This window comes from Neodiprion virginianus, chromosome 5 (assembly GCF_021901495.1).
Source record: "Neodiprion virginianus isolate iyNeoVirg1 chromosome 5, iyNeoVirg1.1, whole genome shotgun sequence".
Taxonomy (NCBI): domain Eukaryota; kingdom Metazoa; phylum Arthropoda; class Insecta; order Hymenoptera; family Diprionidae; genus Neodiprion; species Neodiprion virginianus.
In genome coordinates, this window is record NC_060881.1 from 20709029 (window position 1) to 20728607 (window position 19579).

Here is a 19579-nt window from a genome sequence, read left to right on the forward strand (position 1 = left end):
ACATTGACCTTCACACCCAAAAATACCACTCTATCCTCTTGTCCATTAGTGGCTCTACAGAGAGAGTGCACTGTATATGAAATTTGAAGACTTAATTAGATCTACATAAATAGATCTGATATTATCGTATATTATTTACGGATAAGATTGGATGTATACAAAGAATGGATCTAATTAGATCAAATAAAGTCTATCAATTCTTTTCTGAAATTAATTTTGAAAATCTAACATCACGTGAATGACAGTGAATAGCATGGAAGATGACAATCTTTCACGGTAATAAAATTTTTTAGTAAAAACGGAAATAAAATGGGAGAAGAAAGAAGACAATTATGATTCAACTACGTTCGTCCTTCCGGCTAACAGAGAAATCCTTCATTCCCGGTTTGTGCAATTCGATCCACTTACGTACCGGATTGTCAACGCAGATGTAAAAACCAGTGTCGACACTGGGTAGGTATACTAAGATAACAGACGGGTAAATAGTGACATGAAATGAAAGAGAAAGCGCTAAGAAGTTGGTACGAATTTTGAGCCGAAGTTGACGTCACCAAGTTCCAAACTCAATAAATCAGTCATTCTAGCTCTGACCCCTGAAGGTATAACATGCCAGGTGGTTGTCAATGCCAAGTGCGAGGTTGTGGAATATTGATCAAAGTGCTGCGAAGGGGCCAGTCAATCAGCTGATTGTGAATCGGGAATAGTGATCAACGTGAGTAAAATTGATAATTTTCGTGAGTATCAGATACTTTACATCAATTTTATCGTATCACAGCATTTTTGAATCGTCTTGAGATAATTGTCGATTTCTAGCCGATCTCATTGTAAGCTCACAATCGGTGTAAATCACAGATACCGGTCAACAAGAATGAAAATAATTATTTTCGAGTGTATAATCAGATATTTTATATTGATTTTACTGTTTTCGAATAATTTTGAACTGCCTTGCAACCACCGATTTTTGGCCGATCTTAATCCTTGTGACGATGTATATATTTTGATAGACGAAAGTAAGAACCGAAGTTCGGACGGATCAGCGGATCAGCGGATCAGCGGATCAGCAGATCGGCAAATTAGAAGGCCTACGACTTTAGAAGGAGAGAGTTGTGTATGGAGGTGTCAGGAAATCATAAAGTGTGTGAAATTGACTCAAAGCCTGATCAGGTAACAAATTCAATAAATAACGACGAACTGAAACAATAAAGAAAGTCACACCATTCTAAAATTATAAATACGACACATCAAACACTCTCCTTTCAAATTCTTCGAATAATTGTTCCGCTCGATTTTATCTATATACACTTTTACCGTCCGTTTTTATGTTATTGTTACTATTTTGTTTTATTCTCACTCGACTATTGTCTCTTATATCTTTTAACTTATGCACCCGTGCCGTCCATTCAATTTTTTAAACTATCAAACCAAGTTTGTTGGGTTGCGACGTGCAGGGACTATAAATTGGGTATTCTGTACTATTAAATTACAGTTGACTTTTTAAACCAAAATAACCCAAATAAATGCATAATTTTCTCTTTGATCGTCAACAACTATTTCTCGTAATTGTCTATTTATTTCCCTTTCTTTTATATTTGACTTATAATCAATAAACTAAAATTCATCACATCCTACCCTTAACAATTGCTTTGCAACAACCGGTTTCGGTACAATTGGACTGTGTTTTTATTTGTTATATTGCCAATAGTATCCTATCTTCGTCACTCGTTGATCGAGCATCTCTGTTTACTTCGATAGTTCCTAGGAATTCCCACCTCGTTTACCAGCGTGAAATAATATCCTACCTCTCAGAACGTGATTGATGCCGATCCAGAGTGGACGGCAACTAACGAGTCGTAGTGTATGGTATATAAATCTGTTGACAAAATGCAGTGGGTGGTGTGCATGTGAAACAAATGACGCGAGCTTAGCGAGTGGTTAACAACCGAGGCGTGTTCCGTTGGTGCATTACCGATTTACTATTCTTCGTAAATTGTGCCGATTCGTAAACGAGGATAATAGATAGAACTTTCATACAATCGAATCTGCCGATTTCATAACCGATTTCCCGACTTGAAGGTGTGTATAATTAACAGAGTTACATTTTTCTTCCTTCAGATCGCGTTGTACTTGACGAATATCGCAATCGAACATTGTAAATTTTGATAACGATTTCTTTGCTTCAAATTTCCGAAGGTCTCGACTTTTTTTTAAAACTCTCCAAAGAAGTCTAATTTTGGGCAAAGAAGCCTACAACGCGTATTTGCATGGTTTGGGATCGAGGTTACACCTCACATTATACGAATGGAATATCTCTGGGTACAGGATTGACCATAATGATCGATTACTATCCTGATGCAAAATAATTGGTGCCTCCAGTGATTATCAAATCTTGTCGCGAATGATATCGATGTGTAGTTGTATAGCTGTGTCATACTGAAAAGTGATAGAGATGCATGAATGAAAATTCCTCGATTTCAAAGGGGACGCTACGAAAATTTCTTTGCCAGGAAGATTTTTTCGGGTGCGATGAACCTCGAAATTTTTCGGGATAGAACAAATATTTCGATGGAATTGTGCGTCTTTTTTTCTTTCAAATTCAACACTCGAAGGGAATCGCAAGTATAACAAAAGTTTCGGTCTCCTTGTTTTGATTCATTTACAGAAATGTGTCATTTAAAATTTCTCAGTTTCGCAGTAGGATTTGAAATTAATGCAAATCATGAGAGATGAGGAAACGTGCAAAAAACTATGAATTTCGCATGAAAATATAGGAACAGATGTGGCAGAATGACCAAACTGAACATTTTAACTTTTTTCAATGAACGATATTACAATTAGAATAACGTTACCTATTTTGTCTATTTTGTCTTCAGTTTCTTGGTAGGGTTGAGTTCAGGCGCCGAAAATTTATCGCACCGGTGAATTTACATAGCACTTGCGTCAATAACAGCCATTCTGCTCATGTTTCGTCAGTATTCAAGTATACTTGCAATCTTGACTATTCTGATTAAATTTTTCTTGCCCCAAGTTTGGGAGAAAAGTATCGCATCAGATTGACCCTTCAGAGTTAATAGGCTTAATAAACATTATCACGCAATTTTATCAATAACCTAGTCAATGCTGCTTCGAATTGTGCACCTAGTAATTGATTCAATTTTTTCAATTTGAACGGTTTTATAACTTTTTGCCGTATTCAGTTTCTTCCGTGTTTATCGATTTTCAGGCATTACCAATGTACACAACGATCGATGAGATCAACGAAGACTAACGACTTTTTTAATACTCGTCTCGAAGGCTGTCTGTTGCAAATGATCGATATTCTGTGAAAAACGAACCGGCTGATGTGTTTCAAGATGTACTTGGAATCGATAAAAATACTTTTTCGTATCGTTTTTCCGCTACTGGTTTAATTCTTTGAAAATTGGAAATAAAAAGAAGATTAATTAATAAATAACTTTGACCGGAAAATTTGAGTGAAAAAAAATTCATCTACGTATAATGATTGTAGAAGAGGTCGTTCCTAAATTACGCTACCACTTGGGGGTGGGGGATCCACCGAAGTAACGTTACCATTAACAAATGCGATCTCTTTTCATTGTCCGTGTTTATTTAAATTTTAATTTAACGTAGTTTATGGATGGCCCCTAAAAAGTGACAGTGAGGTGAAAAAACCTCGTTTCATAAAATATAATTAATACCAATTGCTTATAGTTGTGTACTTAATCTTCCATTTCGTTACAGTTTCAGCAGTCAACATAGGTGGTAACAAAGAATCATATACTCTATCTACGTTACAGCTGTGTATAAGTATACAATATTGACAAGTTTACACAGCCGGATTACATACCGGTTCGTGTGAAATCCGTTTCGCGAAATAGCATGCAAAACATTCACGTTGATCACATATATATATACGAAGTATCTGCGTATATCATCAAGTGACATAAAAAAAGGAACGAGATAGAACGAGGCAAAACGTGTCAAACTCGTTTTTGTTACCGGTCACTCGACGTAACGCTGTTGAAACGCTCAAACAGGTACTCTAGTCGATTTCGACGCTGACGTATATATTTCCAAATAGGGATGTATACGTGTCTCGCGAAATGGTATTTTCTGTAACACGGAAACAAAGTTTGCAATATGAATCACAGTTGGAAAAGTGATTTATCGGACTTTGCAGAATTTCAGACACAACATTAAACCTTGTCAATATTTTGTGACAAACAATTACGCTGCAAATAACTTTGAAATGAGAGATATGAGAAGCTAAGTATCTTGCTGCATGTTGACTGAGGCTATTCCTGTTTTATCCGAAAACATATCTAGTATTGCATCGTCAGACACTTCTAGCTTGGGGCGCAAATGTTTCGAGAGCATTGAAACGACCTTTTCAAAATCACTTCGGTTAGTTATTCTCCTGCGGTACTTACAACATGTAGAAAACCAAGAAAATGTCCAAGGATTTGATATATATCATATTTCTCGTCAAATGCAACAGATCTTACGATAATTAACAGATGTTCCTTCGGACTTTTATCGGGTGGACTATTTACAATTATTGAACAATATTTAACAGTCGAGATCAAGTTTACGAAGTGCTTCCTTATTTTATTTGATATCAACAAAATTAGTTTATTTTATATACTTTTACTAGAGTAATGATCATTTATTTCATTTTTGACAACGCGACGAAAATGCTCTTTCATAGTTACATACAATTTAACGAGATGGGTAAAGTTTACACGTAGGGCAAGGCATTGTAGAAAAGTGATTACACGTTTCAAAATATCGCGTCGGCATTGCGCTTCTCTTTGCATTACACGATCATGATAGGCGACGAATCTTTTCGTTCAATTTTAACCACGAATGAACTTCTTTCCACTCTGTAACGGTTTCATAATGTTTTTCAAATCTAGATGTCAGAAGAGCCTGGATTACCCAATCAGGAAATTCAGAGTCAAGTTTCGGTATTTATAGATCAAGGAAAATTAATGCAAATGTCTTAAGCCTAGGGTTGCCGTTTATGACAAAGAATGATTCATAATTAAAACGATCACATTAATGAATTATATAATTTTACTTCCTAACTTTGATGAAATGCGGTTCAGTTCACTTATAGAGAAATTCTCAAAAAGTAACACGAAATTAATTTTATCTACAACTCTTCAGGCAACCATAAGATCGAAACGTGCAACATAATTACAGATTTCAATTAATAAACTCGTGTATTGACCTTTTTAAGCAAAATGAACTTCATTGGCTCGAAATCGGGCGAATAATGCGATATTTGTCGTTAGTTTGAATGTGAAGATTATGCTTTTTGCTACGTCTCGAAAAGATTCTTTCGACAACATTCCATGTTCTTCAAATAACAGCTTCACTTTTGATATCTTGACTTTATGCCTCTTTCTTTTTTACCAATAATTTTTTTTCGCACCAATTATATTACAAGTTCTTTAAACGCGCACGGACGTATTTCAAGCATCTGCAGGTTGGTTTTCTCAAAGCGAGACGCAAGTTGTTTCATATATTTCGGGAAGCAATGATAATAATAGTGGTAATAAAGAAGTAGCACCAGCTAGAGGAAGAGGAGAAACGCTGTAATCCTAAGATGCAATTGTCACGGTCACATATGACATTTAATCTTAAAAATAATTGATTTCAAAAGAGAAGGGATAGAATAGAAGAATAAGGAATAAATGCATAATAGGGACGACAAGCGTGAGAGTAAATCACGTGGCAATTACAAATCATTTCATGTAGCTTATTTGTATACAATGCATCTTATGCCTATATCGATGAAGGCCGAAGAAACCATGATGCAATGTCTATAAAACAGCCCACCGATCAACTCGCTAAACTTGAAATTCTTGTTTCCCGACTATTTTGCTCATGGTCGTTAATATCTAATATATTCACATAATCCGCAGCAGGTATACACCATAATGACGTATCATAGGTGGGTCAATGAGCTGCGGTATGTGGAGAACCAAGTTCCGCGGTTCGACTAACAAAAAGTCGAAGAATACCGAAACATTCAACAATTTGTTCCAACTGTGTGATAAAAATCTCGTCAATAATTGTCAGTGTACCTTCCGTATCAAATAGAATATAGCGCCATCGAATAGTATGTTTAACACGATAAGTTTTAAATAAAAGTACAGTTCAATAGACCCAAAAAAGCAGCCTCGAAAACAGACGGAACGATTGTTTCTTTTTTTCCAGATCATCATTACTTAACGTTGATGCAGCGGTATCCAACCTAGGAAATATTTCAAGAAAATTTTTCGAGACATGGACACTAGGGAAACACAGAGCTGCAGAAATCCCGAGGAGAAGTCGAATCCTTTGAGCTATCTGTGCTTCGGGTGAGTAAGACACTTGTCATAAAAAAAAAACAAAAAAAAAAATGGTCGTCATCGTTTTACTTTTGTGCAATCGTAATTTTTAGTAGGGTGAAATTAATGTTTCAATAAAAAAAATAAATAAAAAGTTAATAAAATAAAAGCCTCCTTCATTTTTAAAATCACGCAGATGGACAGCGGACATTTTTTGGAAAGGGGCGACACGAGATCTTCAAATCTCGGACTTATACGATCCCTTGAAGTCCGATGAATCCGAACGTCTGGGCGATCGTCTCGAAAGGTGAGAAAAAACCATGAAATCCCGTAATTGAACTATTTAAACAACTTTTTCTTCAATCAACGGAAATGAATATAATCAAACAGAATAGCAACCGCCGGTCGAAGGATTTATGACACAGAATCTAAATCCGAATTGAAAATGAATCTAGCATTTTTACTTGAGGTGAAAATAAGGTTTTCAACCACGGTGAAAACCCGGTTCTGATGAAGCATGAAATTTAGCGAGAGCTTGAATCAACATTTTGGGTTTCGTTCAAAGTCTCTAGTGCATTTAGTTCTCGATTTACAATCTGTTAGAAAATGCCGGAAACAGTGATAACAAAAAATTCTGAAAAACCTATTGTACTTGTCCTGAAGTTGAAATCATAATTCCCGCGTGTGAAATTAATGAAACAAGGAACGCAAATAGACAGGGGTGAAAATCACCCTTCGCCATTGGTACACACCATATTTTTTGTAACACATGTACAGATTTTGCGTTTATATTTGTCAAAAGTCTGAGATCAAATCACATTGATCAATAAAATGAAATGTGTACGTAATCAGGAAATTAATACAACATGTATATTTTTTCGATTTATTTGTAATATACTATTAATCAGCATAAAAGTTCGGCAACCTTTTCCAACCACTGTTGATTTTTACTGCCCACCAGTCGTAAAAGGGCTACTTTGGTCTCGGATTTTGAGTTAAAAAAAAATGCGAAAATCGTGCATGTGTCACAAAAAACACGTTGTTGTTGGCTCTTTGTTATTGAATCAATCTATGGAAGAACTAGACGATAATCCATCAGTAACACCCGGTTTTATTTGAAACTTGCCCTTTCCGTTGACCTGTATATGATCACATTTATTTAAATCCATTTCTGCCCACAACAGGGAGTGGAATATGGAGTTAGCCAAGGCGAACAAGGTGCAGGTGGTTGGAAAAAACGGGAAAACAGTACCAAGCGGAAAGCCGTCGCTCGGCGCAGCGATAGCACGAATGTTCTGGGCGAGATACATGATCCAGGGTCTACTGATGCTGGTGCAATCAGCGGTGCTTCGAGTATATCTGCCGGTCCTTCAGGGCTGGGTGGTCAGCCATTTCAATCCCGGTGTCAATCCGGTGAGCCGAAATGACGCCATCCTTTACGCTGGTCTGCTTATCCTCACGAACCTCCTAGTCATATTCACGTTACATCACACAGGACTTCGCAATAGACAGATTGGAATGTGTGTCAGAGTTGCTTGCTGCTCCATCATATACAGAAAGGTTTGTGCACAGGGTTTGGAAACTGCGTTGTGGTTCTGTTTCCTTCTGACATTTTATTTCACCCGACAAACTCAATCCAGTCATTGAATCTAAGGCTGACCCTCTTCATGGTCTTCGGAAAGGTCAGAAAATGAGAAATCCAGCCGAACGTGGGATGCAGGTAGTCAGTGTTTTTCAAACGTGATTTTTAGTTTTTCGTGATCTTGTAACATGTTGTCCTCAGTGCGATTAGATCACTTCTTGGAAGTGCACGGTCTTCCGGAAATCCGAAGGCATTCGTGATGGTCTCTTATGGTCATTTCGACCGGTTTTGTCAGAACCCTCTTGAGGATACACATTCTACGAACAACAAAGTTTTTTTTTTATCAATTTTTGGTAATTGTAGCGTTACTAATTCACTGTTTCAGGTTCTTAGGCTGAATCAGGCTGCCGTGAACAACACAGCGGCAGGTCAAGTTTCGAACCTAATAAGCAACGACGTGGCTCGTTTTGATATTGTGCCCCTGTACTTCCACCATCTCTGGATCATGCCGATTCAGGTAAGACTCGCTATTATTGCAAACTCTTCGTCGTTCTACATAAACCAGAATATTTTTGGCTTCAGGTCTCGATCATGGGGTATATCATGTGGCGATCTGTAGGAGTTGCCGCTGTGGTTGGAGTCGCCTCGGTGACATTGCAGAATTTGCCCATTCAGATGTACCTCGGCCGACTCGGCGCCAATCTGAGAGCTAAAATCGCGTCTAAAACCGATGAGCGGGTTCAGAAGATGAAAGAATTGATCTCCGGAATACAGGTAAGATGAATGGTGGAATGTAATGACACGTTCAGTGTTAGTTGTTGCATAAGATTGTTTTTGTCATTAAGTCTCCATGGCCAGAGAATCTGAATGAAGTGTGGTACAATTAGATGGAGTTGTGAACTGGCGAGATCTGATCATGTCCAAATCACGATGCACTGATCTTCTCGGTTAAACAGATAGTGAAGATGTACTCTTGGGAAGAACCGTTCGAGATTGTAGTATCAACAATTCGAGCCTTGGAGATCAGGCTGATAAAGTACACGTCGTATCTGAGGGGTTTTTACTTGAGCGTTATACTATTCTCGGAGAGACTGTCCCTCTATTTCACGCTGTTCACATTTGTTATGATGGGAAATTCGCTGACTGCTGAAATCACGTTCGTAATATCGAGTTTCTTCAGTGTGATGATGTTCACATGCGTAGTTTGCGTTCCTCAAGCAATCATAATGGCCGGAGAGACTGCAGTGACCCTTGAAAGGTTGACGGTCAGTATCGCAGAATTAATTTTCCATTACGAGAGTTCGATCCTCATCTATTTGACCATTTCCAAATTTGTCTCGACTGATTTGCAGGAATTTTTGCTGCTGGACGAGGTCCAGTGCCTTGAAGATGGAAAAAACAAGCTGTCAAAAGAAATTAGAAGTGAGCCCGATGTCATAGAAGTGATGAAGAGGAACTGGAGACTCGAGAACGGTGTTGGCATCGAAATGAAAAATGTCGCCGCGAATTGGATTTTGGGTAAACTGCCACCGACACTGTGCGAGGTTTCGCTGACGATAAGGAGCAAATCCTTGTCAGTTTTGGTCGGCCCCGTCGGTTCGGGCAAATCATCCTTGCTGCATCTCATTTTGGGTGAATTACCAGTTGGAGCTGGAAATCTGTCGTTATACGCTGGCGAAAATAAACCAGAAAACAAAATCACCAGTCGTGACATTAGCATCTCGTACACCAGCCAGGATCCTTGGCTGTTCTCTGGTTCCATACGCGAGAACATTCTGTTCGGTCAGCCCTATGATAAAAATCGGTACCAAGAGGTGGGAAGTCATTACCGAGGAGACTTACCGACCGAGTAAGCAGACCGTATTTTACAGTTTCTTATTCTCCCGAGTATTTAAATCGTTTCAAACTTTTGAACTTTGCTTGTACGGCCATCAAGAAAAGTTTGGGAAGTAGACGGAAGCGCTATAAATGTACTAGTGAAAGAATATCACCCGTTTTGAGGTTATGGCAGACTATTCTATCACAGTTACATCTCATATCTTTTGCAATTTTTGATCAAATTCTCTTAGAGAACATACACATTCGCCCATAAGCCTTATCATTTCCTAAACTTGTTGGTATTCGATCACTAAGGAGAAAGAAGAAGTGTAAAATATAATCTACTTAATTCGTCGGTAAAACAGAAATGTTCATAATCTAAGAATGAAGAAGTAACGATATTCTGGAGTTATCGAGCACTGCGTACAACCATTACAGGTAACCAAAGTCTGCGCCTTGCTCAAGGACTTCGCTCAGCTTCCTCAGGGTGACTTGAGTTACGTTGGTGAAGGGGGAGCATCTCTTTCTGGAGGCCAGAGGGCGCGCGTCAATTTGGCTAGAGCCATTTACAGGGATGCTGATCTCTACCTTCTCGACGATCCTCTGAGTGCCGTAGACGCTCACGTCGGTCGCCACTTATTCGATGAATGTATCAATGGTTTCCTTAAGGGGAAAACCCGGATCCTTGTCACTCATCAGCTCCAACATCTTAAGCAGGCGGATGTCGTCATTGTTTTGAATCGCGTAAGCCCATCCGCTATAATGCCATAAGAACATGTCGGAATATGTACTTTTCAATACATGTCTTAAAAGTTTCGAGTAACTTTTCGCAGACCTTGACTGTTACGATTTTACCGACAGTTACTTTCATGCAATTTCAAAACGCTCAGTAATTTAATAGCGAGGTTAAAATAGTTCGCAGATATCTTCAGAGTTTCGATCGATATCGAGATTCAAAATTCTTAGGACGAAAATTTTATATCTATCGATAAAACCGACAGGTGATTCAAATATTTTAAGCACTTGTTGGGGAAATTTGTATTGTAAGTTTTGATACGAATTCTGGTATTTTCATGCAATTGTTTGTGCAATATTTGGAAGTGTTCGAATAACGTGAGTGTAATGAAGTTGATGGTATTTTTTTTTTAATTTTTGGAAATTTTATGCACAATATAGTCAGATATATTTTTTTACCATGGATTTATTCATAAAAGGTCAAGTAAGAATCGAGATCGATACGAAGATGTTTTATTTCAGGGCAAAGTTGTACGGCAAGGAGCTTATGAAGAGGTCGCCACTTTAAATCTGGACTCCATAGTTTCACAATCTGTCGAGCCAGAAGTATCTACTATCGAAATCGAGTACGCTGTGGAAAGTCAGGAGGAGAAGATCGACTTCACGGTATAAATCGTTATTTATTGTGCATGTTTCTTTCCTCGGAAAACTCTTTTTGGAACTGGAAACTAAGAAATTAAATAATCAAGCTCATGCTAATACGATTTCTGAAAAATTAGGTCAAGTTCTCGCGAGCTGTTAAGTCACTAATTCCGAATATGCAATTCAAATGAATCATTTCCGATCGGATTACCAAGCATCGGATTTTAAAATTCAACAACAATTTTTTTGATAATCAAATCCGGCTAAAGGTCGTAAAGACACTTGAGAGGATTTTTTGGACTTTTGATATTTTTGATGTCTTTTGATGGACGTATTCAGTGGATCAACAGTGATCGACAAAAAGCAGCAAGAAATCAGATCTGCATGAAAAATGTATCGAATGTTTTTGCTAATTTCGGCTTTAAATCTGGGATCACTTGTCATGCGAAATCGACTTTTTCCTAATACCTAAAAAAAGGCGACCCAAAAACTCACAGGTCTATATGTAAGAAAGCAAGTCAACAACTCCCCCGAAAAATCGCTCTTTTCATTGTAACAGTCATAAAAATGGCGCTTAGAAATTGCAGACTGAAAAATTGAACGGTAAGGCGGAAAATAAGTCCGAGGCGACCGAGGCAAGTAAGGAGAGTGGAGATTTAACAGAGGAGCAAATGGCGACGGGAGAAATATCTAACAAAGTGTACTGGGAGTACTTCAGGTCTGGTGGTAACATCTGCTCACTGATATTCTTCTTGGTGATATTCGTAACCGGTCAAATAGCGGCGAGTGGCACCGACTACTGGATAACCCACTGGACAAACCAGGAGACGCTGAGGATCTCTTTGAGCCTGAACAAATCGTCGACTGTTTCGAATCAAACGGTTGACCAAACAGAGAACACCGGGCACCTGAAATGGTTCGACGAATACGGCGTTATTCGTCCCATCGTAGCGGTTTACGTATACACATTCTGCATAGCCGGCTGCGTATTCTTCGCAATTTTCAGAAGCGTGCTATTCATGAAGCTCTGCATGAACGCGAGTCAGAATATCCACAACACCATGTTCTCTAATCTTCTGCAAGCCACAATGAGGTTCTTCAACACCAATCCAACTGGTGAGTCGATGCGATGATAACGATGGCACAGATTTTTGAATAATTTCTCCTTTTATTCTGCATCGTAGGCAGGATTTTGAATCGCTTCTCCAAGGACATTGGAACCATGGATGAGTTGCTTCCAAGAACGATGCTCGAAGCGTTCCAAATATTCATGTACATGATAGGCATCCTGGTCATGATCGCGATTGTTAATACTTGGTTGATCCTGCCGATTATTCTGATGAGTGGTATCTTCTACGTCATTAGGAGCTATTATCTGAAAACTGCGCAGAACATTAAGCGACTGGAATGCGTCAGTAAGTCAAAATCCACACGATTCTGTCTTTCGATTTATCATGTTTCAGGTCCGACAACTTGTTCGAAAATTGTACACAGAGTTATCAAATTTTATGCAACGAGAAACGTAATTTTTCACGTTATTCTCGACATTTTATTGACTCGCTACAGTTTCGTTGACAACGTTCAAAAATGTATGATAATTCTCCAGCAATATTTGAACTTTTTCGAGTACGCAAGTGTTCGAATAATTGAACTCTGTGAAAAATTGTACCAGCTACAAGTCAGTTTAGCCTGCCTTTTGTCGGGGTTCGATATCGCATCTCGGGCTGTAATTGCTCGCAATATGATCAATTCCGATGGATTTTGAATCTGTAAAAAGGCACGTCAAAATGCCACAAAAATTATCTGGAATGTATTTCAAATTTTTTGAAAGATTTGTAACCAAATTGTGGTTAGTTAAAGATAAGCTACGGAACAAATGATGCTCAAAAACTACGTTTCTCAACGCATAAAAACCGGTAACTTGGACTGAGAATTTTCTAGAACAATAAGCGAGAGCTGCTTGGATACACAAAGCTCTAAACTTTTCAACGCCTTTTAGATCAATGCTCTAAAATCTGCTCTCGCATTTTTTTTTTTTTTTGCTGAGCTGTTGGGCTTGGGACGTAGGTGATCTTATTTATTGGGATGATACATAATGAGTGTTCTTTAGCGAAGAGTCCGGTGTTTTCACACGTCAGCTCAACCCTCGATGGATTAACGACGATAAGAAGCCGAGGACCGCGAGTGGAAGAATTGCTCCAGAAAGAGTTTGATCGATACCAAGATGCGCACACCGGCGCCTGGTACTTGACGATAACGACAGCAACCGCGCTCGGATTTGTTATGGACATAATTTCGTGCGTTTTCATAGCCTGCGTTTGCTTCACGCTGATCCTGACGAATGCTGGTGGGTATTTTTTACTTTTCATCGCCTACGGTGATACAGGAATTGTATTGGTGTCGGTCAAAAACGATTTTTTTAATATGGATGAATTTTTATGTTTTCTGACCTCCAGTATGCAAAAAACCGATTCTTAGGCAAATATCGGTCGACTTTCTGTTCCGACAAACTTCCGCGATGATTTCGGAAATGGGTGGATGAAAAATTCACCGGATTTTACATCGAAATGACGAGCATGAAAAATTGTCGTGACTCATTTTTTACTGCTTCTATACGAAAACTTCGAAATTCGAACAAATTTGAAGCAGTCGGACACAGCTTATTTGATGTTTATCAAAAGTTTTATACCAATTGTTACCCAGCGAACACAGAATTGCCGATATTGTAATGGGCCAGCATCGGTGACGAACACAGTTTTATCTACAATTCGATCGTTTTATATCGGCCTCTCCAGCGGACGGATAACGTTATATCAAATTTTAAATATAATGTCCACATCTGGATTGCCATCACTTCAACTTTATAATACATGGGAATGCTAGGATTTTTATGGCTTAGTACGGGCAACGCCGACTGGCTTACGATCGTCATATGTCATAGTTTGTACGACGAAAGTAATTTTCATGTATCCATGATATGTAGGTGATCAGTAATCTTTGATCCAAATATAATGCGTTAATGAAGCAATAGCAAAAAAATGTTGACAAAATTCTTCATTAAAGAGGCCAAAAATGTTATGTCTTCAAACTGAAAATCCTGTAGAAAGACCTATGTTTCCGAGGAATAATAAAATCATCCTCGCCCCCTTTCTTGGGGCTTTGAAAATTCAACTGTATACTCGGATATTGATAACCTGCCGCCCTTGACGATGACACAATCATAAGTCAAAATTATTGTGATTCGTAATTCCTGGTGAGGTAATTTCTAGTACCCTATCACAATACGAAAAACGGTCAAATAGATTGAGATGATAAAATTTTTTATTTATTTTTGTTTAAATTACAAAACTGTTTCACGAAAAAGAGAGAGTATCAGCGACACAAGATTCCGATCATACTTTACGGTACTTTTTTGCGACTTTAGAGCGATGAATTGGGTTTCAGGTGACACTCTTCCCGGCTCCGTGGGACTAGCTATTTCTCAGTCCCTTATGCTAACTGGAATCCTTCAGTATGGCGTTAGGCAAGGCGCCGAAGTCATCTCCCTCATGACTTCGGTCGAGAGGGTTCTTCAGTACACAAATCTGCCCAAGGAGGGACCCTTCAAAACCGACAACCCACCGTCGCCATCTTGGCCTTCGAAAGGTGCTTTGGCCTTCAATAAAATGTCCATGCGATACGCCGCCGAGAAGCCGCTGGTCTTGAAGGTGAATAAAAAAATTTATCATAACCTTATCAAGTGCCTATAGTGCACCTGCTGTCAACTGTTGAATAAGAATTTCCCCAAATTCACCATTTTACGCTGTCAGCGGTTCGCAATTTGAATATTTACGCATTCAAGAGATTTCAAAAACTCTCGTAAGATGGGAAAACAATTTTCGACCGACTTGGTGCACGATGTTTGAAAATTTGATAATGTTTCGTGATGAATTTTTGCTATTTTCTAAACGTTTCAAGCACCCCGACAGCATCTTTTTCGACAGATGAGTCGGAGAGATTGAACCGGGGGACTATAATTCATTTGCGATCACTTGCGATTTCAAGTAATTTCATAACTTTTCAACCACGATTTTAGATGAGTTCACGAAATTTGACTAATTGCGATTTTACAAAACCTGATACGATTGAAAATATCTCTTGTAATAATAATTTCATATAATGTCCTAGTGCAATTTCAAATATTATTCAAAACCTTAAGCTTTTCCAGTGTGATGACCGTTATATTCTACATACCGATTTCAAGTGCTTTTCACTTGTTTTGAATTGATTGCAGTATTGTAAAGTGCGGTAAAAGATTTTAGAAGTTCAAAGCCTTTTGGCTCGAATGATTTTGCGAAAATTTGGTAACGGTTTCGTAACGATTTCACAACGAAGACTCTACATTTTGGAAAGACTTTTATGCGGATCGGTGGAATCCAAAATCTGCCAGATTTCTGACCTCCGTTATTTTGTAATCCTATTGCAGGACCTGAACGTGGCGATAGAACCGGGTCAAAAAATCGGCATAGTCGGAAGAACCGGCGCCGGTAAATCGTCACTGATTTCCGCGCTGTTTCGGCTGTCAGGAGACGGTCTTGAGGGTGAAATAAATTTGGATGGGATCGACACGAAGTCGATTGGACTGCACGAGCTGCGCCCCCGGATCTCGATCATCCCTCAGGAGCCGATTTTATTCTCGGCGAGCATGCGGTACAACTTGGATCCCTTCGACCAATTTTCGGACGCTGAACTTTGGGACAGCCTACGGGAAGTTGAGCTTCATGACGATGTGACGTCTCTGGATTTCAAGGTCGCCGGAGGTGGCGCGAATTTCAGCGTCGGACAGCGCCAGCTGATCTGTTTAGCCAGAGCCATCTTGAGGAAGAACAGGATACTCGTTCTCGACGAAGCGACTGCCAACATTGATCCAAGGTCAGTGCAAACCGTGAGATTGTCAATTTTATCACAAGATGGTCACGCGGTGAGTGCTCGTCAAACGATTGCTTTAAAATGCAACGGAAAGAAAAATAATATAAGCTGAAGTTAAAAATACGAACTTCGGTACCGATTTTTCATTTTAAGCTTCTATGAACGGTGCAGCTGGCTAATTTTTTTTCTCAAAAGTCAGCGAAAGATTTCTTCATGCCGTTATGTAGTTAATTCAATATTGCCTTTTTTTTTTATCGTAATTCAAGTTAATGTGGAACGTTGTGAAATTAAATATTCAATGGTATTTTTTAGCGACTATTTGGAACATGGTCTTTTCAAGGAAATCACATATCGTTGAGAGTGAAATCGAAGAAATCAACTAGATTTTTAACTTCTTAACCATTTTGAAGAAATTTGAACTGCAGCATCGATATTTCGGAATTTCCTTGTAATACCAGTCTGCTCGATTTTTACATTTTTTCACAGATCATCGCAGCTAAAAAGTATTGATTTTCACTCATTCGACCTCCTTAATTTATAACTGATTGGATCTCGGGTCTAATTGGTCCAGTAGGTTGCGAATCATTCGAATGATAAAAAATTCACACGATTAAATCTTAGAATTTGGCCAATAGACCTTGATGATTTCGGTCCCAATCAATATGGTTCGTCTCAACTTATTCCTGATTAATTAGATTTATGATTCAATCGATCTAGCAGCTTTCGACTTATTCAGATACCAAAATTAATTCTTCCGTTTCTATCGAATCATGTTTTCTGAGCTCACAACTCACCCGACTGCCTAGAATGTTGTTTATAAGTTCGGACATTGGCGCATCAAGGTCGGCCAGATATTTCACTTTTTTTTATTATCTCATTATAGTATCATTGAATATTCAGTCTTCCAAGATTTCCTAGACTGATATTTTTTACATCTACATAGAATAAATTTTTTAACGGAGGTCGAATTCAAGCGTCGTTTTTGCCTTACCAATCATTGCCATTATTTAATACAATGTTGTTTTAAGATACGATTTGCTAACTTCAGAATTTCTCTGTTTGTTTCGCTCTAAAATAAACGTAAACTGTTTCCCAAACGAATCGATTTGAACACTATTAATAATTAATATAGCCCGCTTTTGTCTTGCTTTATCCTTAGTCACATATCGTAATTTCGTACACAGTAAATTCTTTTGCTAACTCATCATTAGTTTCCATAATTTCACGGCATCGAGTCAGAAACTTGACATTATCCAATCGATATACGTAGTTTACTTTTATCGAGTTTGTCGCATGTCGTCACATTTCTGACCTCAGAAACTGTTCGTTCAGCTTGCGAATAATTCTATCGCGGTTCTCAGATACCGAAAAACGATCCTTGCTCACGGAAAAAATGGTGTCACCTGCGTGAAAAATCGAAATCCTGTTTTGCATCCAGGTCTCAACCTCTTGAATTTCGAATTTTAGCACCGACGCTCTCATCCAAAACACCATCAGACGGAAATTCGCTGATTGCACCGTCCTGACGATAGCTCATCGGTTGAACACGATAATGGACAGTGATAAGGTCCTTGTAATGGACGGAGGTCGGATTGCGGTACGTATAAAAAGGGATTCTCGTCTTAAACTTGTCCCTCAAATATTTTACTAACTGTCCCACATTTCCCTATTTCTACCGAAACAAAAATAGGCACATCATTTTGTGAATGTGATAACGGTCAAGAGCAATACAACATGACTATAGTATGTATGCGTTTATCAATGTTTCCCTTGGGATTACATGGATTTTCATAATTTCCTTACCGTTACTCTACAATACTCTTAACATAACCTTACTCTACCTTATTATTATATTCTTACCGCTTAACAACCCTACTTTCTTTCCTTTCGTTCGCTTGCCCATTTATTTCCACTCATTTCGCTTCCCTTCACTTTCTCTTACTCTCTCACTCTCTCCGCGCTTTCGCTTTATTTTACATTAACATCCTATTCTTACATTTATTTTTTACAATTTCGTTACATTCTGTCTTTTCTCACATTATCCTTTCCATAGACTTCTGTTTCACACTCATTCATCCGTTCACCACTCTTTTCCTCTAATTCACTCCATTTCTCTCATCCACAGCCTTTGGATATGCCGTCAAAAATATGACATGTATTGCATTAAATAGTTCATAGAAAAACGTAATTTTTTTACGACAACTTTTATTTTATTTTTTTTACCAGACTTCAATCTTCCACGATCTACGGGCTTAAATGAAAAACCGTTTCCGGAAGGATTTCCTCCGCCTCTTTTACGAATCTCTCATTTTCTCACAGTTTGTTGCATGTACCCACTTCCACTTTTCTTTTTTTCCACTCTCTCGGCGCCTTCCTTGCTTCCTTCGTTTTGTTTTTGACTTCCCCATCCCACCATCCTTTTCTCTGTCTCTCTCCTCCCCCCCCCCCCCCCCTTCGAATCTCGCTCCTTCTTCCACCGCTCTCCTGAATTCCTTCGTTCTCTCTTCTATTTCTTCATTTATTCCTTCGCCTAATATTGCTCCCGGCTATCTTATCTCTCTTTTAAACCTTTCTCTTCCTTCCCTTGTCCAGTGCTCTTTTGTTGCTCAACTTGCAATCTTCTCCGTTTTATCCGACCTTTCCCCTTCCAGGTCTACGATTACCGGATGATGATCCGAGTCTGTCCTATCTCCAGCCTCCTAAATTTTGTTCCGAACCGTTTAAAACCAAAATCCGTTACAATTTCAGTAAAAATTTATTCTGCACTTATTTCAATTGCAGGCAAAAAGGTATCGCACCAGTTCTTAAGAAACAATATTCAGTTGCACAAAATAAACAACATTTGTCCTTTTTGTTTGCTGAGAGATTGTGAGAAAAAAAAAAACACACGCGTACACCTAAAAATTGTTTTCTGTTTGGCAAATTTTTTTTAAAATCAAAACTCCCCTCAAGTTCAAATTAATAATTATTGTGGACGGTATACAATAATTTTTTGCTTTGATCTTCTCAAGCTTTGATTTTATTATTTGTTTGTGACATTTTTATTTCCTTTTCGCGTACAGGAATATGGCCATCCTTACTTGCTGTTGGAAAATCGTTACGGTAGCTTTTCACAAATGTTACGGCAGACAGGAAAATCGATGGCGGAACAACTTTCCGAGATAGCCGAAAGAGCATATCGATCCGCTATTTCCAATGAAGATGGATCTGATGAGAAACTGAACGAGGAAAGAAGAATTGCAGCTTCTGTAAAAGAAGTTACGTACTTATAACGAAATAGATAAAATTGATAGTTATATGTTTGTAAACGTGAATAAAAAAATAAATGAATATCAATTATTCAGCGCAACGTTTTCTCGTACTTTACAATAGAAAAACGCGTTCCTATTTGAGTTAACCATATTTCGCGTAATTTTTTTTTTTTGGGTCAAACATTTTATTAAATTTCTTACGGATATTTACGAGTTGTACATTAAGCACTTATCAAATTGTTAATATATTTATTCCTGACTCAACCATAAAGTTAAGTGGGACGAAAATGACATACTTTTTCCTAAAC

The 19579-nt window shown here is 38.4% G+C and overlaps 1 protein-coding gene across 6 annotated transcripts; it reads left to right on the top strand.

Annotated features, from left to right (window-relative positions):
* The first annotated feature begins 576 nt into the window (after nt 1–576).
* On the top strand, nt 577–19360 carry LOC124304680 (ATP-binding cassette subfamily C member 4-like). Of its 6 annotated transcripts, none has more exons than XM_046763198.1 (18): nt 584–712; nt 1005–1164; nt 6223–6365; nt 6532–6642; nt 7520–7895; nt 8303–8434; nt 8500–8691; nt 8874–9182; nt 9270–9731; nt 10174–10479; nt 10993–11136; nt 11691–12228; nt 12297–12527; nt 13223–13459; nt 14557–14819; nt 15578–16023; nt 17488–17617; nt 19083–19360. In XM_046763198.1, the coding sequence occupies exons 3-18, from the start codon at nt 6292–6294 to the stop codon at nt 19290–19292; spliced, it is 4161 nt and encodes a 1386-aa protein (XP_046619154.1). In that variant the 5' UTR covers nt 584–712; nt 1005–1164; nt 6223–6291; the 3' UTR covers nt 19293–19360. The 6 variants fall into 6 exon arrangements, with proteins under 6 accessions (XP_046619156.1, XP_046619154.1, XP_046619160.1 ...); XM_046763204.1 differs by having other exon boundaries at nt 11700–12228; XM_046763200.1 differs by lacking the exon at nt 1005–1164 and having other exon boundaries at nt 577–712.
* Nucleotides 19361–19579: the final 219 nt, after the last annotated feature.

Excerpts from the sequence above, each read along its gene's own strand:
- LOC124304680 (XM_046763200.1), top strand. The coding sequence starts at position 6,292 with ATGGACACTAGGGAAACACAGAGCTGCAGAAATCCCGAGGAGAAGTCG. Across the intron at positions 16,024-17,487 it reads ACTGCCAACATTGATCCAAG|CACCGACGCTCTCATCCAAA; the intron begins GTCAGTGCAAAC and ends TTCGAATTTTAG. Across the intron at positions 17,618-19,082 it reads TGGACGGAGGTCGGATTGCG|GAATATGGCCATCCTTACTT; the intron begins GTACGTATAAAA and ends TTTCGCGTACAG.